The sequence below is a fragment of the Poromitra crassiceps genome (genome assembly GCF_964638095.1).
Source record: "Poromitra crassiceps genome assembly, chromosome: 6".
In the NCBI taxonomy this organism is placed as follows: domain Eukaryota; kingdom Metazoa; phylum Chordata; class Actinopteri; order Beryciformes; family Melamphaidae; genus Poromitra; species Poromitra crassiceps.
This window is the reverse complement of record NC_139627.1, coordinates 35,974,120-35,997,951: the sequence shown is the minus strand read 5'-3', so window position 1 is coordinate 35,997,951 and position 23,832 is coordinate 35,974,120. Positions and strand designations below refer to the sequence as shown.

General features: G+C 44.3%; 1 protein-coding gene across 1 annotated transcript in view; it reads left to right on the top strand.

Moving 5' to 3' along the window:
• Positions 1–23,832, top strand: part of mycbp2 (MYC binding protein 2) — a gene marked incomplete at its 5' end in the record, with an annotated part of 109,694 nt that overhangs the window by 76,911 nt on the left and 8,951 nt on the right. The window contains 13 exons of the mRNA XM_083638997.1: positions 353–485; positions 596–721; positions 14,339–15,976; positions 16,120–16,289; positions 17,361–17,605; positions 17,704–17,871; positions 21,279–21,436; positions 21,565–21,764; positions 22,008–22,157; positions 22,248–22,408; positions 22,752–22,908; positions 23,062–23,286; positions 23,441–23,506. Of these exons, the coding sequence (XP_083495123.1) occupies positions 353–485; positions 596–721; positions 14,339–15,976; positions 16,120–16,289; positions 17,361–17,605; positions 17,704–17,871; positions 21,279–21,436; positions 21,565–21,764; positions 22,008–22,157; positions 22,248–22,408; positions 22,752–22,908; positions 23,062–23,286; positions 23,441–23,506 (3,597 nt within the window). The remainder of the gene's footprint in view (positions 1–352; positions 486–595; positions 722–14,338; positions 15,977–16,119; positions 16,290–17,360; positions 17,606–17,703; positions 17,872–21,278; positions 21,437–21,564; positions 21,765–22,007; positions 22,158–22,247; positions 22,409–22,751; positions 22,909–23,061; positions 23,287–23,440; positions 23,507–23,832) is intronic.

Sequence of the window (23,832 nt, the reverse complement as noted above, 5' to 3'; positions counted from 1 at the left end):
ATAAGCTACCCCTTTTTAGAGTAAGTCTTTCTTTTCTTACTTTTAGCTACGTCAAATGTTGTCCCGCGATGTCTGTTGATGCAAAAACAAACAAACAATTGATCTAATCAAATTCATGTGATCTACTGTTGTGGATTGTGTGTGTTAATCAGAGGAAAATGGATGTGCTTGCATGGTAGTGATCTGATGTAGTAGAGTATGTTATGTTTAATAATATGGATGGATTTGCGTGTTTGAGGAAAATGCCTTTTTTGATCGATGAGGATTAGACGGAGATTGTTGTGCGTGTGTGTGTGAATGTGAATGGTTCACTGTGTGCGAGTATGGATAAAGAGTGTTATTTGTGCATCAGGTGGTCAACTCAGAGGGAACCTGGGTGCAGCTGGATAAGAACAGCGTGGTGGAGTTCTGTGAGAGTGATGAAGGAGAGGCCTGGTCACTGGCCAGAGACCGTGGGGGAAATCAGTACCTTCGCCATGATGATGGTGAGGCTCTGCATGACACTACACACAGTAACCAAAAGGCATTGGGGAAACATCTGGAGCCGTGAAATGTGATGTGTATTTTTGAAATGACATCTGATTTGTTCTTGCAGAACAAGTCTTGCTGGAACATGGGGCCCAAACCCCGCCACCCAGCCCTTTCTCTGTGCAGGCCTTTAACAGAGCCACAGCTTCCAATGGCGCACAGGGCTTTGACTATGGCATCTCCAACAACAAAGGTGAGGTCAGCTTGGTGCTGATAAGAGTAGGGTTTAAGACATACATTTGTAGTTCTTATTCGTACTCTGCATATCACCTTTGGGTTCATCATTATTCTTATGCTGTTCATTTATGTTTGAAAGGTTTTGAACACTGTGGCATTACTGAAAGATTCTCAGTGCATGTACTCTTCTTAGCAATGTACATCTCACCTCTTACTTCTTTCTACCCCCCTGTCTTGATTGTCTTTCCTCACTGCTTTATCGCAACATATCTGACTCCTCCCTGTGGTTCTGACTGGGACCTTTTCATAACCAGACCATTCTCCGTATCTTAACGCTAAAACATTAGGTTCACTCTAAAACATTAGGTTAACTCTAAAACATTAGGTTCACTCTAAACCAAGGTTCCCTTGTAACCTTGGTTTTCTGAAGGAAAGGAGTGAGAGAGCTCTCTCAGCACTATGGAAAAGCATCCCTGATGCGGTTGGCTTGAAGTCCTTATACATTCCTATTACTGTACGTAGAAAGGATAGGCCAGCAGCACCTGGGGAGTCCCCCTGAAAAACCAACAATCCAGTGAGAAAGATGCTACTGAGACACAGAGATCGACCCCTAGCTGGGTTTGCAAAGCATACAAACAGCTGGTCAGTTTGGCGGGAGACTTATAAATGTGCAGTTCCCTCACTAGACATAAGGCAATGAGCCTTTGCTGCTCCTCCGAGACAAAGGGAGGAAGATTGAAGACTGAACACTTATAATTGTAGGCACCTGAGATACGAAGGCTGCATTAGGATGCACTGAAACCTTGTCATCAGCCTGAGCAAATGACACACAGGATTCAAGATCCAAGATGTTTATTGTCACTCCGGTTGCACAAGTACACTCATGTGAAATTCTTAGGCCAGCAGGCTCCACAGGACATACATATGAGCAAAAACAACACATGATAAATATGAAACATAGCATAAAAGAACAGAAACACACAAGAGCAAAAATAATATAAATTTGAAAAAAACAAAACAAAAAAAACAATGGATTACAATAGCAATGGCAGTGCATGGTGCTACAATAAAATGACAGGTGCGAGATGTCATATTTTTCATGCATCAGGTATTGCAGTTGCTCAGTATTACAGTCAGTCATATTGTACTCCAAACTTGTACGAGGTTGTGGGTGCTGTGCGTGCGTGCGTGCGTGTGTGTGTGTGTGTGTGTGGGTGGGTGCGTATTATGTGTGCGTGAGTTATTTGTTGTTGAGTCTTATGGCCTGTGGAAAGAAGCTATTCCTCAGCCAGCTGGTGCGTGTTTTGGGGAGTCCTTTATCTCCTCCCTGAGGGCAGGAGCGACAACAGGCTGTTGTGTGGGTGAGTTGGGTCCTTGATGATCCTCAGGGACCTCCTGAGGCACCGCTGGCTGTATAGTTCCTGCAGAATGGGCAGCTTACATCCGGTGACAAGCTGGGTCGAGTGCCTCGACCTCCTCAGCGCCTTGCAGTCCTTGTCAGTACAGTTCCCGTACCAGGTAGTAAAGCAGCCGATGTGTGAACAGAGACTGTGTGTACATCTAGTTCACTTATAAAAAGTAGAGCGCGCACATCCACTCAAATTGCAGGTGCAGGACAAAAGCAATGAAACATATAAAAAGAAATAGAGTCCGCACACTGCTTGACTTGCTCCCAGTCGATTTATTTTTGACGTTTCGGTCAACAAGGACCTTCTTCAGAAATGAAGCAGGAAATGACAGCACTCAAATTTATACAGTATGGGTCACACCCATCCACCAATTGGCAGAGGGGAAAAAAAGGTGTCATGTGAGCACAATCAACCAGTAAGAAAATAGAGTGCATCTTGCTTCACACAAGTAAATAAATCAATTAAGTCTACAAACCCAAGACGAACAATTAAGAAAATGCAATATATGCCCAGTGTAGGAGATCAGATGGGGTGGAGCTAAAAAACGGCAAAGAAACTCCTGTTAAATCCTGTGTAGGAGAAACAAAAACCCCAATAGCCTACAATGGACAATGCACTACACAAATAATAAACAAAGGCAATAGTTACGAAGAGAACAGACTATTCTCCAATCATATAATCAGTAAAAGTACATTAAATATGAATATAGGTTACAAAAAGAGCACATAGGGCATACAACTCTGCTAACAGACAGGAAGTAAGCAGTTCAAAAATACACATCAAGAGTAGAAATACAAAAGTGGAAATAAAGATTAAAATAAGAGTAGCTACAGGAACGGTCTGAGGTCAAATGATTCATTCAGGCCCCTAGCAACTGTGTCTAAAGTTGAGATCCAGTATGCTTCTCTCCTTAGGAGTAGAGCGTTGAGGTCTCCTCCTCTAGGTGGCAGTTTGACATGCTCTATGCCAATATATTTCAATGATGATATACAATGTTGAGCATGAAAAAAGTGAAGGGCTACAGGATTTTTAAAGTCCTTAGTCCTGATGTCACTCCTATGTTCAGAAATCCTGGTCTTCAGGGCTCTGGAAGATTTGCCAATATAGGCCAACCCACAAACACACTTAATCATATAGATGATATTGACTGTAGTGCAACTGATAATACCTTTGATTTTGTAACATTTACCAGTGACTGGGTGATTGAATGTGTTACATTTATAAGTAAAGTTACACTGGGCGCATCTACCACATTTATAATTTCCATCTGGAATCTTAGACAGGAAGTGAGAAGGGGCAGGTTGTGGTAAATGAGACCTGACCAGAAGGGTCTTGAGGTTGGGAGGTCTTTTAAAAACGAGACGAGGTGGAGATGAGAATGTTTTGCTGAGGGCAGGGTCAGAACTGAGAATATGCCAATGTTTTTTTATTATCTTCTCAAACTGCCGGCCAAGAGGAGAGTATTGAATAATACAATTAATGGGTTGCTCTCCACTCTGTCTCTCCCTAGTGGTGAGACAATCATGTTGTGTACAGCCATGATACTTAGTGGAAGCTGGTTGTATCCAGTATTCTGGATAACCACGCTGTCTGAACCGTGCTTCAAGGTCTTTGGAATGAGCAGAAAAGGATTCATCTGTAGTGCAGTTCCTACGTAACCGCTTAAACTGGCCAATAGGAATGCCCTTTTTGAGAGGTGTAGGATGAAAGCTCTCGGCATGAAGTAAGGAGTTACAATCTGTTGGTTTTCTATACAGATCTGTAATCAATCTGTCATTGGATTTGCAAATCAAAATATCCAGAAAATTAATACAAGACACTTCTGTGGTAGTCCAGTCAGCTGACAAAGGTGGTGCCATTGTTCTTCAGGATAGAGTTAGCTACATTGGTGAAATTAACAGGCAACTTGCTAATCTTGACTTCTATCATAAATTGAGTGGTAATCCGATCTCTACCTTTAAAGAGAACATTGATTCTACACTGAAGAGCTATCTTGATTCGGGTGACATAAATAAAAATGAATTTGAATATTTGAAAGTGGATTGTCCAGTTATACCTGTCATCTACACATTACCCAAAATTCATAAGAGTTACACTACGGTCCCTCCTGGTCGACCCATTGTTTCGGGTATTGGTTCCCTTACAGAGAAAATTTCTGCTTTTGTTGATCATTTCCTCAAACCACATGTTTTATCACTACCTTCCTATGTTAGGGATTCCACTGATATCATTCAGGTCCTACAAGCTTTGGAATTGGTAGAAAGGGATTCTCTCCTGGTCACTCTTGATGTGGAGAGTCTTTATACTAATATCCCACATCAAGGTGGTCTTGAAGCTGTTGAACATTTTCTCAATCAGAGGACAGTATGTATCCCCAGTACGACCTGTTTAAAACAGCTCACTGAAATAGTGCTCACTAATAATTTCTTTTTGTTTGAAAAAGATTTTTATTTACAAAAACGTGGCACTGCCATGGGGAGTAAAATGGCTCCCAACTACGCTAATTTGTATGTTGGCCTTCTTGAAACTAATCTCATTTTGAATCCTCTCTACAATCCTTTTTTACCACATATCCAATTATGGAAACGGTACATAGATGATATCTTCTTGATCTGGACTGGGTCTGCTACAGAACTGAGTGCTTTTCACACATTTCTTAATAACAGCAGTGCATCTCTGAAATTTACTTTGGCCTCAGATCAGACTTGTATTAATTTTCTGGATATTTTGATTTGCAAATCCAATGACAGATTGATTACAGATCTGTATAGAAAACCAACAGATTGTAACTCCTTACTTCATGCCGAGAGCTTTCATCCTACACCTCTCAAAAAGGGCATTCCTATTGGCCAGTTTAAGCGGTTACGTAGGAACTGCACTACAGATGAATCCTTTTCTGCTCATTCCAAAGACCTTGAAGCACGGTTCAGACAGCGTGGTTATCCAGAATACTGGATACAACCAGCTTCCACTAAGTATCATGGCTGTACACAACATGATTGTCTCACCACTAGGGAGAGACAGAGTGGAGAGCAACCCATTAATTGTATTATTCAATACTCTCCTCTTGGCCGGCAGTTTGAGAAGATAATAAAAAAACATTGGCATATTCTCAGTTCTGACCCTGCCCTCAGCAAAACATTCTCATCTCCACCTCGTCTCGTTTTTAAAAGACCTCCCAACCTCAAGACCCTTCTGGTCAGGTCTCATTTACCACAACCTGCCCCTTCTCACTTCCTGTCTAAGATTCCAGATGGAAATTATAAATGTGGTAGATGCGCCCAGTGTAACTTTACTTATAAATGTAACACATTCAATCACCCAGTCACTGGTAAATGTTACAAAATCAAAGGTATTATCAGTTGCACTACAGTCAATATCATCTATATGATTAAGTGTGTTTGTGGGTTGGCCTATATTGGCAAATCTTCCAGAGCCCTGAAGACCAGGATTTCTGAACATAGGAGTGACATCAGGACTAAGGACTTTAAAAATCCTGTAGCCCTTCACTTTTTTCATGCTCAACATTGTATATCATCATTGAAATATATTGGCATAGAGCATGTCAAACTGCCACCTAGAGGAGGAGACCTCAACGCTCTACTCCTAAGGAGAGAAGCATACTGGATCTCAACTTTAGACACAGTTGCTAGGGGCCTGAATGAATCATTTGACCTCAGACCGTTCCTGTAGCTACTCTTATTTTAATCTTTATTTCCACTTTTGTATTTCTACTCTTGATGTGTATTTTTGAACTGCTTACTTCCTGTCTGTTAGCAGAGTTGTATGCCCTATGTGCTCTTTTTGTAACCTATATTCATATTTAATGTACTTTTACTGATTATATGATTGGAGAATAGTCTGTTCTCTTCGTAACTATTGCCTTTGTTTATTATTTGTGTAGTGCATTGTCCATTGTAGGCTATTGGGGTTTTTGTTTCTCCTACACAGGATTTAACAGGAGTTTCTTTGCCGTTTTTTAGCTCCACCCCATCTGATCTCCTACACTGGGCATATATTGCATTTTCTTAATTGTTCGTCTTGGGTTTGTAGACTTAATTGATTTATTTACTTGTGTGAAGCAAGATGCACTCTATTTTCTTACTGGTTGATTGTGCTCACATGACACCTTTTTTTCCCCTCTGCCAATTGGTGGATGGGTGTGACCCATACTGTATAAATTTGAGTGCTGTCATTTCCTGCTTCATTTCTGAAGAAGGTCCTTGTTGACCGAAACGTCAAAAATAAATCGACTGGGAGCAAGTCAAGCAGTGTGCGGACTCTATTTCTTTTTATACATCTAGTTCACTCACACATGTAGCCAACACCAGAGCAAACAGAAGAGCAAGTACATTTTGCCGTTTTTTCCTGTTGTGGTTCAGAAGAAGCCTCCATCACTAGTGAGAAAGGTTAGGACGGGATTCATCATTAGTGGTCTGTGAGAGAGACCTACACGGCATACGCCTTTCATGAAATAAGCCTTGGTCAAGCAGCTCCTGCAGGAATGGATGGTTAGGGAGCACTGGTAGAGAATGAGGCCTCTGCTCAAAGCAAGCACCAAATCATGGTCATCATCAACTAGGTCAGTCTCTGGTACTCTGAATTGTTGCAAGGACTCTAGGGGGATGCCCCCTCATGGTTTATTTGGACCTTTTAAGAGCCCCGTCCACAGGTTCCATAGATCTGGTGGAGGGTGTCAGATTTCCCCACAGGCCTGCAGTAGAAAGCCCCTGTGATGTGGGAGGCACCATGGGTCAACGTTTATATTATATCTGAGAGCCATCCCCACTGCCAAGGAGGGGCTATCAAAATCGGGGTAAGTCTCTCCTGTCTCTTTCTCTCAAACGTAGCTGGGGGAGTTGTCGGAAACGCATCGAGAAGGACTTTCAGCCACGGGTGTGCGAGCGTGTCCAGCTTGAGGGGTGCAACCCGTTTCCTTATTGGAACCCATATAATTTAGGAGGTCGCACCTTTTTTGTTCCGGATGTTACTCCAGCCTCATATTTCTTTGCACACATTCGTGTGCATCACTCTTGACACTAGGGCCTGAATGTAAGGAAAATAAGGGAGAAAATCCTTATTTGCAAACATGGCATGTTTTACCTGGGTGAATGTACCTACTGACTGTAAAGCGCTTTGGATAAAAGCGCTATATAAATGCAGGCCATTTACCATTTACCTGAGATTGCATGACTGCTTTGCTCAGGCACGGGGGAACTGGGGGCTTGCTGAGGTTGGTATTCATCTTGGGTGATGCTGATGAACTCAGAAAGCAGTGGCTTTGAGTTCCACTGGTCAGCAGGCTTGAAATTCATCGTTAGAAAATCAGCAGTGCTCTGTAGTCCAGACTGGTGCAATGGGGGCGTGCGTCTGTTTCAGACAGAACCTTTTAACTGTGCTGCAGAACTAGGAATGTTGTGCAGGTTGAATGAGTGTCCTCACTGAATAACCATAGCCGTAGTTAGGGCAAGGCCAGAGTTTTGGCCCTCACTTGGTCTGCAGCACTTATCCTTGAATGAGCTATAATTATTCGCACAGCAAATCCGCCATTTTGGCCTGAACAAGGCACATCTGATTGGCTGTCATGGTTCTGTGCTGTTGTACTGTACTATTTATGGCCAAGGAGGCTTTTTTTTTAGGCCAAAATGGCCCAGCACTGTTGTCAAAGAGAGTTTCGACTCTTGCCTTCAATACTCTCTGCGAGTAGGAGTGGAAATGGAGAGATCTCCGGAATAAGGGGAAAAAAATACATCTTGTGCCGTATAGACGCTGGGCTTTTCCATGAGCTATATGAAGATGCCGGCATTGCAACTTGAATCCTAGACCCATCCTGACGGTGAGTACCGGTCAGGAAACCTCACCCCATAGAAAGAGTTAGCTAAGATAACCTGTCTGTTGCTGGCGAACCTTCTCAATATATCTGGAGAAGGCGTCCATCTTCCATATTCAGCTGCTATCTGCCACTTTCTGCCACCAGTTCGGTCCGCCCATGAAAATACGTAATCGGTGTTTGCAAACACACAAGGGCTCTATTGAAAATGATGACAGACAGCTATACGCATACACTGGTGAAACATCTACTGAAGTTCGGCGTCACAGAATGTTTGAATTTGAATACTGAAGTGCAATATTTGGGTAGGTAGAGTTGTTAACTTGTAGCCCAGGCTGTATCATGTACTATGTTGTCCTCTTGTTTACATGCCGTTCGTCTTCAGATGTACTGTACTGTCTGTTACGTTTGTCATTGCCCTATTGCTGCTGTACAAATGCCTAAGACAAATTTCCCTTTGGGACAATAAAGTTAAACTCAAACTCAAACTCAAACTCACAGTCAAAGAGTCATTACTCCATTCATATATCTCCCCAGAGTCCAGCGTTCAATCCTTCTATCGCACGGGCAAACATCTCCCATGCTTTGCTCACAGAGCTTTTGCACATTATGCTGCAAGCCCGCTCTCCATCAAGGCCAGCCAATGAACAACAGCCCAAATGCTGACATGCACCAGAGCCATATAGATAGAAGAGTCCCGACATCTCCATTCACTCCAATGGACCAGTTTTTTACTCTCAAGAGTTCCAGGAACTAAGGTCCTGGATTAAGCAGCACTGTCGAGTTGCAGCAAAATAGACAGTTTGTGTTGTACTCTGAAAGGGTTTTTCTCCCCTTGAATCAAATTGTACATGATCAGCTTTATTCTAGCATGCAAAAGTAGCGCGAGGCTGTTCATTGGCTAATGAGTCTCGCATTTTGGTCCTCCGCTGACACCACTCTCTCTCTAGAGGACACTAACATGCACGAATCCTAATCCAATCACAAAATGGTTGCTATGATTGACAGTTAATCTCACCAATGACAGCTCACAAAATGCTGTGACAGATTGGATCATCACAGCTGACTAGCTGGTGCTGGAGAATTTCAATATGCTTGGGCAGGCAGACAGCTATTTCTGACACGCTTCCAGTGAGCCACAGCGAGTGATTACAGTAGCAGACTGACTCACCTCCCACAAAAATGACCGGAATTCCAGGGGAAAACAAGCACGAGAAGGAAATGAGTCACTAGCTAACTGCTAGTGCTAGTTTCTGGCTAACGGAAACAAACTGTTAATCTATGAACAAACCACAAAACACTTTGTGAGTGTAGATGAAATAAGAAATCTTATCCAATAAATCTGGTAAGTTATATTATTAAGTGTGGTGGGTAGAACTATCAAGTCAGTCTTGAAGAGCTAAATTGTGAAGGAAAAGAGGCTAGCAGAGAGGGGGAGCTCCCCGGGTGCTGGCCAATCCTTTCTGACTAACAGACGTGTATAAGGACTTGAAGCCAATCACATCGGAGATGCTGTTCCCATAGAGTGAGTTGTGTCCAAAGAAGGTGACTGAACGAGAAAATTTCTGGCGTATTTCCTCTAATAGTGGCCTGTGCTCAATTAAAAGCCAATAATGGCCAGGGGGCACGGTGGCGCAGTGGTAGCGCTGTCGCCTTACAGCAAGAAGAAGTCCTGGGTTCGATTCCTGCCTGGGACGCTGTGGGCGCTGAGGGTGTGTCCCCATTCCCATGTCCTCAGTGCCTACGACCCAGGTGGGGTCATCAAAATGGGCCCTTCTGTGAGCAGTTTGCATGTTCTCCCCGTACTCCCCTGGGGTTTTCTCCAGATAGGAACCCCTCGCAAAAGAACAACATGCAAAAAATAAGATAAAAGTAAATAATAGCCGGGGGCGTGGTCAACACAAACAAATACAGGCTGGGGGCAACAAAGGAAAAGACACAGAAACTGCATGCGCACATTTTGGAGACAGTGGGAAACGGCGAGTGACATGGCAAACCAGTCAATTAAAGCGAAAAGGGGCATTTTACACTCAGTTAACTTCCAGGCCGATTCCTCATCAGCTGAAACGCATCTAATGCCGTCTCTATTACCATAAGCAATGCAATGCAAAACAAAGGCTACCTAGAGAAACGGCTACCTAGATCAGAAAAGAAGCAGGATCTGTACAATACTGTACTGTCTCTAATATAAGCCTGCTTCCAATAAAGGACTGGCACCCTCTGCAGTTGAGGTAAATAAAAGCCCAGGCCAATATTCGAGAATTTACTATAGTTTCTGGGCCCAGATCTTTCAAGGTTAAACACATTTTCACTATCTTTCATTAAGGAGTGTAGAATGTCTAGTGTAGGATGAGGAATATCTTATGTGCAGAATAAGAGGGAATGAATTTACAAACTGCTTTGGCCACCACAGTTTATAGCAGTGTAATATTTCATACTGTACATGTGATACAGTATGGATCCATCAATCCCTATTTAGGTGCCATCATTAGTCATTGATCTATCATCTCTTTTTATTTCTGCATGGTTCTTGTGTCTCCTCTTGTCGTATCACGCCTAACATCACTGCAATGTCAGGCATATGTGTCTGTCTGTGTGCATGGGCCAGTCAGTCTGCTTCTGTCAAGTTGGACTCATTAAGCCTATTGGGGCTGCGCCAACCTATCGGAGTTATCCAACGGCTTAGCCCAACACCAATAACTGGCCCTGAACACTTCTCTGTGACGTCACCCCATCACCTCATGATGCCTTCGTTTACTCCGTTAGGAACTCAACACAGTTTACTCCGTTAACCCCCCCCCCCCCCCCCCCCACACCACTCCCTTCCCTTAATATAACCTTACCCCAACTTTGTTGTGGGAGATGACTGAATGATTGATCGATGGAAAAGCTAATGCTTAATACTGAATGACGTGCATCCCCCTTTTGGGAATCCTAAAGCCATAGTGTAAGCTATATTGCTATTTAGTTTTTGTCTCCCATATTTGCAGGTGACCGGTTGAGTGCCATACTGAATTCCATTCAGTCTGGGCCCGTCCTCCCAGCAGCTCCCTCCTCCTCCTCCGTATTTGAGCAAGCCGCCCAACCTCCCTCTTCCTCCCTTGTCCACAGCCCATTTGTGTTTGGACAATCCCCCTCCCAACTGTCTCAGCCGCAACCACAGCTTCCGAGTAAGTCTGTCCTTCTGTCTGACAGTGTCGGCGCTTGCTTGCACAGGTGTTGGTCCTTCTCCTCCCAACTTTTCCCTTATTGACCTGGTTTTCCTGACTTGTTCTCTATTCCTTTTATCTTCTTTATTTTTTTATGGGAGGGCAGGACTCATGTGTGGCACATAACATTGCTGTTATGTTCTACACTGCAAAAATATCCTTATTAACAAGCCAGTAATTGTAGTTCTTTCTAGAAAATTCTTGAAACAGGTAGAATTGCAGTAGGGATCCGATCCGCTATCCGACATTGAAGTTGGAGCAAAGATTTAGAGTGATCAGTATTGGCTACAACAGGTTGTTCAATCTTTTTTCTTTTCTTTTTTTTTGGGGGGGGGGGGGGGGGCATCTTTGCGTTTATTGGACAGGACAGTAGATAGACAGGAAAGGTGGGGAGAGAGGGGGGTGACATGTTGCAAAGAACACTTGATTGGAACCTGGGTCAGCCACGCAAAAGACTTAAGCCTTAGTGGTACGCGATCTACCAGGTGAGCCACCGGGGCGCCCCAAGGTCGTTCAATCGATTTCTGACCCCCAATCCCCCACCCTGATCCACTGATGCAAATTGACATAAGAAAGAGATGGCAACAGATAGTAGCTCATAAGAAGTCTGTACCCAGGCAACAAACATTAGAAGATGCGCTGAAAACAATAAATTCCCCCATGGCAGAATTTTTTTTTTTAATTCCTTGCACTCGATGACCAGCTACTCTTGATGGTGTCAAATTTGGGATTTCACCTTTTAATTGAGCATTAGGAGCGACTCAGACACTGTACAACAAGGTATGTGAGCACCACATGGATTGCTTGAAAGATGTGACCGCATTGGACTCACTCTAGACATTTGGTCTTCAGACATCTGCCTCATTTCAATGCTTTTTTGGCCATGTTTGTCCATGGACTGGATTGATTTAAGCTTTACTTTACAAGATGCTGTGTTGCAAAGTAAACAATTTACAATTTATTGCAAAAATATCAGTTCAGTACGCTGTATGAGCAGATGACGACATTTTAATTTTTTGGATTGGCATCGGAGACAAAAGAAAAGAAAACGGATCGGGACATCCGCAGAAACAAGTGTCTCACCCCCTTGGCAGGCGTTTTGACTTGTTTTATGGAAAGCAAGATTTTAAACCTCAGTACTAGACAAAATGACTTGTTAAGATTGATATTTTAAACCTCAGTACTAGACAAAATGACTTGTTAAGATTGATATTTTCTTGCATTGTACTGAAGTTATGGGCTGAGTTGGTTGTTATTTTTCTGCTTGCTCTTTCTTGCTTAGTCAGCTTGTCCCTCATCTTCATCGCTGCTTCAACTTCAGCTCTGCAGACGCCATCCTTGCTTAACACTCTGTTTCACACTCTGTCTCAACCAGCCCAGGGCTCCACTGCTAATTAAAGTAACGGTAGTCTCTATACTCATTGTTGTCAATCTAGAGTAACCTGCTGACACAGCATAATATCATTAGGGCCTACTTATTAACTAAAGACACTTGTGTCGTGTGTATTCATAGTTTGTACTTGCAGTGCACCAACTAATATCAGTTCAATAGAAAATACCATAATTGAAACAAGGTTGTTTTAGAACATAGTCAAAAAGTCTTTCTCTCTACTTCTCTACCTGTCTTTCTACTGTCAGTTTATTGTTCTATCTTGTTACTTTCTCTCTACCTGTGTTTATTAATCCTTTTCTCTACTTGCTTGTCCATTGATCTTTTTCTGTTTGCCACTTTTCCTCTTCTCCTTTCTATCAGTCTACCTCTGCCTGTCTGTTGATCTATCTATCAGTCTACCTCTGCCTGTCTGTTGATCTTTCTATCAGTCTACCTCTGCCTGTCTGTTGATCTATCAGTCTACCTCTGCCTGTCTGTTGATCTTTCTATCAGTCTACCTCTGCCTGTCTGTTGATCTATCTATCAGTCTACCTCTGCCTGTCTGTTGATCTATCTATCAGTCTACCTCTGCCTGTCTGTTGATATATCTATCAGTCTACCTCTGCCTGTCTGTTGATCTTTCTATCAGTCTACCTCTGACTGTCTGTTGATCTATCAGTCTACCTCTGCCTGTCTGTTGATCTATCTATCAGTCTACCTCTGCCTGTCTGTTGATCTATCTATCAGTCTACCTCTGCCTGTCTGTTGATCTTTCTATCAGTCTACCTCTGCCTGTCTGTTGATCTTTCTATCAGTCTACCTCTGCCTGTCTGTTGATCTATCTATCAGTCTACCTCTGCCTGTCTGTTGATCTATCTATCAGTCTACCTCTGCCTGTCTGTTGATCTTTCTATCAGTCTACCTCTGACTGTCTGTTGATCTATCAGTCTACCTCTGCCTGTCTGTTGATCTTTCTATCAGTCTACCTCTGTCTGTCTGTTGATCTTTCTATCAGTCACTCTAATGTCTTGCCTTTGTCTCTTCTCCCTAATGTGTCAAACCCCAATGTCTCTCTCCACCTTCTTTCTGTCTGTGATGGCCTCCTTGCATTTCGTGCCTTGTTAGTTTACCTGCCACTGTTTTCCGCTGTAGATGGTTCATCACGCAGGCTTGCTTCTCGCGAGCGTGTGCACAAAAGCTGCGTGTCCACGGCTGGGCATGGTACTGCTCTCTCATCTCTCGCTCTCAGGCAAAAGGGTGGGTCATCACAGAATGCATGCCTCCTTCAGACTGAACAGAGGGTGGGTAGGAACCTGAGAAAGAAACACACGCTGTTCCCTGGTGAACAAAGGTCTTTGTTGTACCCCCTGAAGAACATTTTGGCACACATTGGCTTAAAGGTAGGCCTTATCTAAAGACAATAGTGTAATCAGCAGGGAGGGGGGGACATGGACTGGGCTGGAATCCATCTTTCATCAGCTCCTCCATGATTCATTAGCTATCATCCATATCAGACACTGTGAGGTCATAGATGGACAGATTTCCAGAGAAATATAGTGCTAAATTAAATTGAAAAATAATGTTGCCACTCAACGTTGTCATTTGTTTTGTGAGACATAACACCTATTTCACCTTTGATACCTTAGTTGTTTCATTTTCTTTCTTCCCTCCATTTTTCGATGTCTTCTTTGCATTAATCCCTTTGTTTATCCCTCAGATGTTGAGTGTTGTACTCAGAGTTAGATGGATACACTCTTACTTCTCAATCAAGCCTCTTTCCTAGTGTAATTGTTTTTGCATTTTGAATGTTAAGGTGAACGAGGGAACCCGCTGGCCGGAGCACGGCCCATGTCCCCAGCCTCCAAACACCGTCAGGAAAGTCGGTCACCCAAACAGGAGAATCGGGGCAACCGCTCATCAGACCAGAGCAGAGTCAAGACTGGTGAGGGTGGACTCTCTGCCAGTGAGGCCCTGATCCTGAGGTCGGATACAGCCAAACTGAGGTCTGACTCTCATAGCCGCTCCCACTCACCCAACCACAACACTCTGCAGGCCCTGAAGGCAGATGGACGAACACCTGGACTTCGGGCTGAGTCCCCGAACCCTGGCTCCCGTTCATCCTCCCCCAAACAGAAAGGCCTGTCCTCTTCAGGCAGGTCCAGTCCCTCCAGTACCTCCTCCCAGCACTCCTCTTCAACCAACCATGACAAGAATCTCCCACCTAAAGTTAGTCCATCCTCCAAGGCCCGGCTGGATCCTCCCAGAGAGAGGTCCAAGTCAGACTCATACACCCTGGACCCAGACACACTGAGAAAGAAGAAGGTCCCACTTACAGAGCCAATCAGAGGCAGGTCTACCTCCCCCAAACCCAAACTGTCTCCCAAGGATCCAAACAAAGGAGGGATCAGTAATGCAGAGAACCGTGCTCCTTCTCCACACGTGACCCAAGAGAACCTCCACAGTGAAGTGGTGGAAGTGTGTACCTCTAGTGCTCTCCTCTCCAATGAGGAAGGCAATGATGAGAATGTGGAAGTGTGTGATGCTGAAGAGGGCTCCTCTAAGGTGCACTTTAGCATTGGCAAAGCCCCTGTCAAAGAGGAGCTAGAGAGCCGGTCTTCACCGAAGGTCAGCCGCAAAACGTCAAGTCGGCACGTGCGCCCCAAGAAAGACAAATCTGGGCCTCTGTTTAAGGGTGAGAGTACATCAAGGCTGACAGAGCCTGCCAAGCAGGCAATGTCACCCTCGGTGGCTGAATGTGCCCGAGCAGTCTTTGCAGCGTTCCTTTGGCATGAGGGCATTGTCCATGATGCCATGGCCTGTTCCTCCTTCCTGAAGTTCAACCCTGACCTAACCAAAGAGCATGCACCCATACGCAGCTCCTTGGGAGGACAGGGTGCTGAGGAGAAGGAGAACAAGTTAAAGAACCGCCACTCCTTAGAGATTTCCTCTGCACTGAACATGTTTAATATTGCTCCCCATGGCCCAGATATCTCCAAGATGGGCAGCATCAACAAGAACAAGGTGCTGTCCATGCTGAAGGAGCCTCCACTACCAGAGAAGTGTGAGGATGGGAAAGGGGACGGCATTTCCTATGAGATGACCTCTAACCCCTCTATGAGGGCAAAGTCAATCTTGCCGCTAACCTTACAGCATCTGGTGGCATTCTGGGAGGACATCTCCATGGCCACCATCAAGGCAGCCACTCAGAACATGATCTTCCCCAGCCCAGGGTCCAGTGCTATCTTGAAAAAGAAGGAGCATGAGAAAGACAGTAAAAAGGCTAAAAAGGAGAAGAAGAAGAGGGAGAAGGCAGAGGTGCGTCCCAGAGGGAACCTGTTTGGGGAGATGGCACAGCTCGCCATGGGTGGACCTGAGAAAGACACTATCTGCGAGCTGTGTGGGGAGTCTCACCCGTACCCTGTCACCTATCACATGAGACAAGCTCACCCAGGTAAGAATAAAGGTTGTTCTTATTAAATTCCTCGTGAGTTTTTAAGTTGTAAAGAAAGGCACTAGTCCTTGAAAGAGTCTGTGTGTGTCTCATCATAAATGTGTTATGTCCCCATACCATCCCTCTTTTGTGTTTTATGGCAGGCTGTGGCCGCTATGCTGGAGGTCAGGGCTACAACAGCATTGGCCACTTCTGTGGCGGTTGGGCTGGGAACTGTGGAGATGGAGGCATAGGGGGCAGCACCTGGTACCTGGTGTGTGATCGCTGCCGAGAGAAATACCTGAGAGAGAAACAGACTGCTGCCAGGGAAAAGGTAGCCTATAGAGAGGTCCAGGAACGAGTCCGGAAATCATCGATGCTAACAGCCCTGGTTCTTCACAGTTTTCGCCTATGGGAGTTTTGAATGGGTTTTTGGCGCGATGCTTCTAATAATCTCTCTGGGCAACGCTGGCTTAATCAAACGCGAACCAGTGTTTAGTAACATCATCTTCACACATGAAGACTTTTATGAGTTTTGAAGCTTTTATGTGCCGTTAAAAGGGTGGCTAGCTAGCAAACGGCTAAATGAGACTACAATGTCGACGCGGATATTATACGTCATCACGAGTGAACGCGGAAATTCTTTCTCTCACAATCAATGCGTGGACACCTATGCGACACTGTGTAGTTCTGGATTAGCTTAGCACAAGCTTTTTACCTCTAGGGCTCGCAGTTATGCTTCAAAACTCATGAAAGTGGTCCTCATGTGTGAAGATTATCCCGCTGAACCTTGGTTCGCGTTTGATTAAACTTGCGTTGCCCACAGACATTATTTGAAGCATCGCGCCAAAAACCCATTCAAAAATCCCATAGACAGAAACAGTGAAGAACCAGGAAGTTCGGGACTTCCGCATTCAGCCTACAAAAATACGTCATCCCTGGAGCTCTCTATTGCTGCATGGTTTAATCACTTAAAGGGAAATGCTCTCCATTTTCAGCAGCTTCATTTTCCACCACAATGCTGTCGTGTCAAAGGGAGTTGGCATCTAAAACTTGAATCTCACACAAACTCTATCACAAACTGAGAGCTAATTTGAGTCACCCCATTCAAATGAGCAAAATAAGTGGTGACTGTTTTGTAAAAGAAAATATCATTGTGTCTCACGAAGGTCTACCAATATTCTCTGTTTTTGCAGCATTGCTCTGAAACTGATTTGAAATGTTATGCCTAGTATGATCACAGTACTTGTTAAAGGAGAAATAGATTTTACTGTTGAAAATGGGTGGCATTTGCTTTTAAATCCCTATCCCTATACAGTATTATTAAAACACCATCAGCATAACCTGTTCCTACCATATAGACTTTTCACACTTAAACCAAAACTAATTTGCGTTCTCTTTCCAGGTGAAGCAGTCCAGGAAGAAACCTCTGCAGGTGAAGACTCCAAGGGCACTTCCCACTATGGAGGCTCACCAGGTGATCCGGGCCAACGCTTTGTTCCTGCTGTCCCTCAGCAGTGCTGCCGAGCCCAGCATGCTCTGCCACCACCCTCCACGGCCGCTGCATTCCCAGCTCCCCAGTCTCAAGGAAGGTGTCTCGGACGATCTCCCCAATAAAATGGGATGCCTCTACCTCCAGACACTAGCTAGGTAGCTAAGTTAATCATATGTTCCCATTTTATAGATAGGAATACTGGTAGCCTACCCTAAAATAATGTATAATAACTGCTTTCTTCTCACCCCCCCAGGCAACACACAGAAAACTTTGGGGCCTACCAAGACGATAACCTCTTCCAAGATGAGATGAGATACCTGCGGTCCACATCTGTTCCTGCCCCCTACATTTCAGTCACCCCTGACGCTTGCCCCAATGTGTTTGAGGAACCAGAGAGCAACATGAAGTCAATGCCGCCAAGGTAACCACATCTGTTTACCACTTTAAAGCTCCAATCTGTGATTTGTGCTGAAGTGCACCCTCTTGCAAGAGGAATTACAAAAATACAACCCAAAATGTACGACCCAGAATATGTATGCCCCAGAATGTAGTCAGTTTACTTTGCTGACTAGTGAGCATTAGGTGACCCTCAATGGTTCATTGTACCTTAACTGACTTTTTTTAATTACTAGCATGCTTGTAAGGGGTGCACACTGCTATTCATTACTACTAGTCATTATTCTAGATTTTGTCACTGTATGTCCTATGCTACATATATATACATATATACATCGAAACATTCAGCTCATTGCGGAGCAGGGTGTTATTGCTTTTTTAAACAATTTGTCATATATTTTCTTTAGATATTTAAAGGAGGACTAACCCCCTAGATATGTATCTGAACAGTGATTTGAAAATACCTATGGAAAAAACCAAGAAATTACATATGCTCTTGTCTATACTAGACTCTTTGGCTGTGTTCAAGTCAAGATTTTTTTCCGGAAATCGACGCCATTACAGTTTGCCTACTGCCTCAAAAATAATTTATTTGAGAGGGGCAATATCTTTATAAATATCAACAACTAGCCAACGCTGGTGGCCTGATTGGAAACAGCTTTGCTCAAAATGGTTGAAAGTTATATCAATTTGGTAATTCATAGGGGTGTCACGGTACACAAAAGTCACGGTTCGGTACGTACCTCGGTTTTGGGGTCACGGTTCGGTACGAATACGGCACGGTACGAAAACGGGGAAAAAAAAGCAACAAATCCCAAATTCTGTTTTTTTTCCTTTGAATATGTCTGAATTCTGCTTTTTACGCTATTTTTACCATCAGAAATAGTGTCTAATATGTGGGAATGAATAAATGTCCACTATTTAATAAGATCTAGGCAATCCACACAAAAAGGTTTTACTCTAGAGCAGTGATTTTCAAAGTGTGGGGTGCGCCTCCCTCTCAGATGTCTGTATTCCAGCTGTTTGACAGGGCAAAGGCATTTCCCCCCACTTTAAATCTTTATTGTACACAAGTTTGTAAACAGAGCGCATGTGTGGAGTAGCCTAATACTCCCACCAACCCCTCCCCCTGTTGTATTTGTTTTATGTAGCATTTGCGTTTGATGTAAGCACTAATTTGGAATCCTATCTAAAAGCGGCCACTAGGCGGCAGTGTTTCTTTAGTCAACGTCAAAATACCTACATGTTCAGCAGAAGAAGAATAAAACGGCAGAAGAAGAAAAACTTCTAAACCCTGTTGAAAGATACCCCCACTGTCTGACAGACAATGGGGTGGGTTTCACTTTCCCAGTAAGTACGGGAAAGAACCCTGTCAGCGCCTTAACGTTATTGGATGCGAGTTTTGTTTAGCATAATATGATTACGTTCGGTCATCTAATGGATTATTGGAACATGACAAGGAGTCATCGCCTCTTCCTCACCGCAGCTTGCCTGTCTGCATCCGCAGATGTCTGCTTGACCGCATCACTCATCCCACGCGATGTATGTTGCTTGTTTACAAGTTAACAGCTTTGTCAGTGTTATGTAACGTTTAGCCGCAACGCGCAACTATAAAGGACTTTGTCGCGGCTACGTAACGTTACATTGGCAAGCTTACCTCGTTGGCTTGATGTTGACAGAATTTGCAAAACAGCTTATCGCCACAAAACGTCCCATTCTGTGAACGCGGATTTCTATGGCCCTTGTGTTGTTTTGGTGTGTCTTCTTCTGTGGCGTTTAATTCAATTCAATTCAATGCCGTTCAAACAGCGTTTAGGTGCTTCTGGATTTGACGTATTCGTCGTGTCGTTTCATGTACCGTGAAACGATGTACCGTGATGGTCGTACCGTAAACTCACGGGACGAATACATGTACCGTGACACCCCTAGTAATTCAGTGGCGAACTAGAAATTTAATTATTTTTCTGCATGTATCTCTATGGCAGCGTGTCAAACTACGTTACGAGAGCAAAGTGACGTGGGCTCGTTACAGCAGCACACCACACAATAGGACAAACCTCTCGCTCTGGGGTAACACAATGCGAGATTTCTCCACGTAATTCCCTCGTCTAACTAGAGATAAACCGCGCAATGAAATCCGTTTTTAATTTGCGTTTTGGGGCTTTTCGTGATTCTTGTTAAAAGTTGCAGCACCTCTGATTTTTCCTCTCAGGGCGCAGGCAGTGCAGGGCAGAGCTCTTCTCCTCCTCACAGACTGTTCTCATGCAAATCCCCCCGAGGAGCACACACACACAGACAGAGCCAGTCGCTCTGCTCTGCTGACTTGATTTCCTGAAAAGTTGGCGTTGCTTGTACACAGTGACGATATTATATTAGCCGATATGTTTAGAGAAGCTTTGTCACGTTGTCACGTCGTAGTATAGCGTTATATTTTACATGTCCGCTAAACTGCGACGAGATTTGTTTGCTGAAATGTCAGACTGTTGAAAGCCCCCGCCTCTCACTGCTGCTGTGTGCTGCTGCTGCGCGCGCCCCCGCGGGTGCATGAGAGAGCAGACTCTCCCGTTTGACTGGCCGAGAGAAAGTGCTTCCAAGTCGGACTGATAGCCGCGGAAATGTCAGACTGTGCTCTCTCTGCTCTGGCCGAGTCCGAGAGAGCCCAGCTGCTGCTGCGCGCGCCCCCGGAGCTTGGGGCTAGTGCATGAGGTTTACAGTACGACTCTCTCCCGCCCGCTCCCGCCTGCCTGGGCTGGAGACAGTGCTTCCAACTCGGACTGATAATATAAACATCATCATTCAAGCTTATCCAGGTAAGATATTAATAAAGTAGTAACACATTCAACGGGAAACTAACTATAATTAAGACATGTGCCAACTTTGACAACGTTTGGTTCAGTATTTTAAGAGCAAACTTGAATAGGAATAGGCTTGGAGTTCTGAGGAGCCGAAAGGGTACAGGGGGGGTAGGGGAGTAATTATCTTGAAATCCCATAGTCTTTGGGAACACTGTGACGTCAGTGTGTTCCTAATATCCCATTCATTTGAGAGAGAAAAAAAAGCAGTGTTCCACCCTTAGAGGGCGCTTATGCCAGATATGCTGCTGAAAAATGATACAAATGGTCAAATGGCAACAGTTTGGTGTCAAATGTGGAAATTTTGACCAGAATTCTTCACACATCACCCCCAAAGTCATATATATTGGTTAAAAGCTGAAAAAAAGTGTTTTGGAGGTAAGCCCTCCTTTAAGCTTTATTGGACAATATTTCCCCAATACACACTAATGAAGAAAAATGTTCAGAGCAGACCAGTAGGTGGTGTTGTTTCTCACACAGAAAATGTACTGTTCTGTGTGAGGATTCTGAAGTCGAGTAATCGTTTCATTGCAAACTTAATTGTATTTGTCTGTGTCTGTCTTTACATTCTCCCTTTTAGTCTGGAGACCAGTCCGATCACAGACAGTGACACGGCTAAGCGCACAGTGTTCCAGAGGTCTTACTCAGTCGTGGCCTCTGAGTATGACAAGCAGCACTCAGCCTCTCCTGCCCGGGTCAAAGCTGTACCAAGACGCAGGGTCCATAGTGGTGATGCGGGTAAGCACATTTTCTCACTGGGTTTGCCCAAGACATCGATGGGACTCGTGATAATGTATAATGAATGAGCTACGACATCATTAATTAACATCATTATGTAACGTCAACCTGCTCTGTCTCCGATATAGAAGTGGGCTCTTCCCTGCTGCGCCACCCCTCTCCAGAGCTATCCCGGCTGATCTCAGCCCACGGCTCCCTCAGTAAGGGGGAGAGGAACTTCCAGTGGCCGGTCCTGGCTTTTGTTATCCAGCACCATGACCTGGAGGGCCTCGAGGTGGCTATGAAACACGCATTGAGGAAGTCCGCCTGCAGGGTGTTCGCCATGGAGGTACAGCCGTCTAGGCTGCAATATGTTTTGCAATCTCAGGGCACAGTGTTACAACAATTATTGCTAATTGTACTGTACAGCATTGAGCCAAGGTCATAAGTAATTAGTTGGCGGTTTATTGTGCATGAAGAACTAGATTTTATAGTCATAATTAGCATTATCATTTTCGAATTAGAATCGAGTATTGTTTGTAGAAAGTTAATAAGACTAATCAGTATGATTAAATCTTGTTTTTCCTCTCAGGCATTCAACTGGCTGCTGTGCAATGTGATTCAGACCACCTCGCTGCATGACATCCTTTGGCATTTTGTAGCATCTCTCACCCCGTCGCCTTTCGAACCTGAGGAAGAGGAGGAGGAGGAGAACAAAGGGAACAAAGAAAATGTGGAACAGGTAATGGGGTGGTTAGCAATCAAACATACTATCCTAATTATGCTTTGTTGTATTTTCCCTTTATCAACATCTCCCTCCACCCCCGCTTAGGAAAGAGACCTTGGTGTGTGTGAACACCCCCTGTCAGACATTGTTATCGCTGGGGAGGCAGCCCATCCTCTCCCCCACACCTTCCACCGCCTCCTCCAGACCATCTCTGACCTCATGATGTCGCTCCCTAGTGGCAGCTCCCTTCAGCAGATGGCCCTGAGGTACACTTTCTCCAGTATAGCATGAGTAATAATGCCAACATTTTTAGGCTCATTGAATTAAAATGATATAAATTGAATGGTAATGTCCTAAACTTGTGATGATACCTTCATTAATTTTTTTAGACAATTTCTGGTGTGTTTGTAGTAAAATTAAATTTGACAGAAAAGATGGAAGAGAGAGAGGGAAGCGGTGGCCAGTATGCCAGTATGTCGCAATCTGACATAGGCCTTAGTCACAAATTACCACCATTTCTAATTATCGTTATCTTCATGTGTTTATATGCCAGGTTTGAGCTTGTGTCACATTATATGGTAATACAACTCTGTTGAATCACCCTTTTAGGTGCTGGAGTCTCAAGTTCAAGCAGTCGGACCACCAGTTCCTCCACCAGAGCAACGTTTTCCATCACATCAACAATATCCTGTCCAAGTCCGATGATGGAGACAGTGAGGAAAGCTTCAACATAAGTGTGCAGTCAGGCTACGAAGCAATGAGCCAGGTAAGACGACAATGACATACTCAACAGTGAGTTTATTGTATTTACACATCTGAGCCATAGGTGACATCTGGCTAGTATTTTGAGCATGTCAATGTGAGCAACACAGAATAGCCGGTAAGGGTTGTGCACTGACCTGATCTGGATGTCTGGTAGGATCTCTGCCTGGTGACCTGTCTGAAGGACCTGACCAGTGTAGTGGACATCAAGACCTCCAGTCGCCCTGCCATGATTGGCAGCCTAACAGATGGCTCCACTGAGACCTTCTGGGAGTCTGGAGACGAGGACAAGAACAAGACCAAGAGCATCACCATCAGCTGTGTCAAAGGCATCAACGCTTCCTATGTGACGGTTCATGTGGACAACTCCAGAGACATTGGGGTGAGGAAGAGACAGCAGGCCGGGGATGGGGATGATGACTCATTACATGTAATGTCTCTCAACTGCCAAGTTCCAGCCACAGTGGGATGAAACAGCCTATTTGTTTAGATTTCGGTTTTATTGAATTTCTTCCTATTATCTGTCATATCCACAGAACAAAGTCACCTCAATGACTTTCCTATGTGGAAAAGCAATAGAGGACCTCTGCAGAATCAAACAGGTTTGGCCTTTTGATTTTTCTTCAGTGAATGAGTCAGGGATGGGGGAGAATGAGGAATAGCCAATATAACCTGTGCTTTAATGGATGATACACTGTCTAAAGAGACTAGGTCTCGAGCGTTTGAAGTGGAGCCGAAGCCAAATCCATTTACATCAAAGCCAGTTTCAAAACACAATCAGGTGGCCTGTGGCCTCTCTGTGGTTGGTCCCTTTCAGCTGTACTATGAATATTTTTGTAAAAATTCTGGTAGAGGATAGCAATCCACCACACCAGACTCACAACACACCATACAAAAGTTTTATATACGATTCTAATAATCTCTAAAA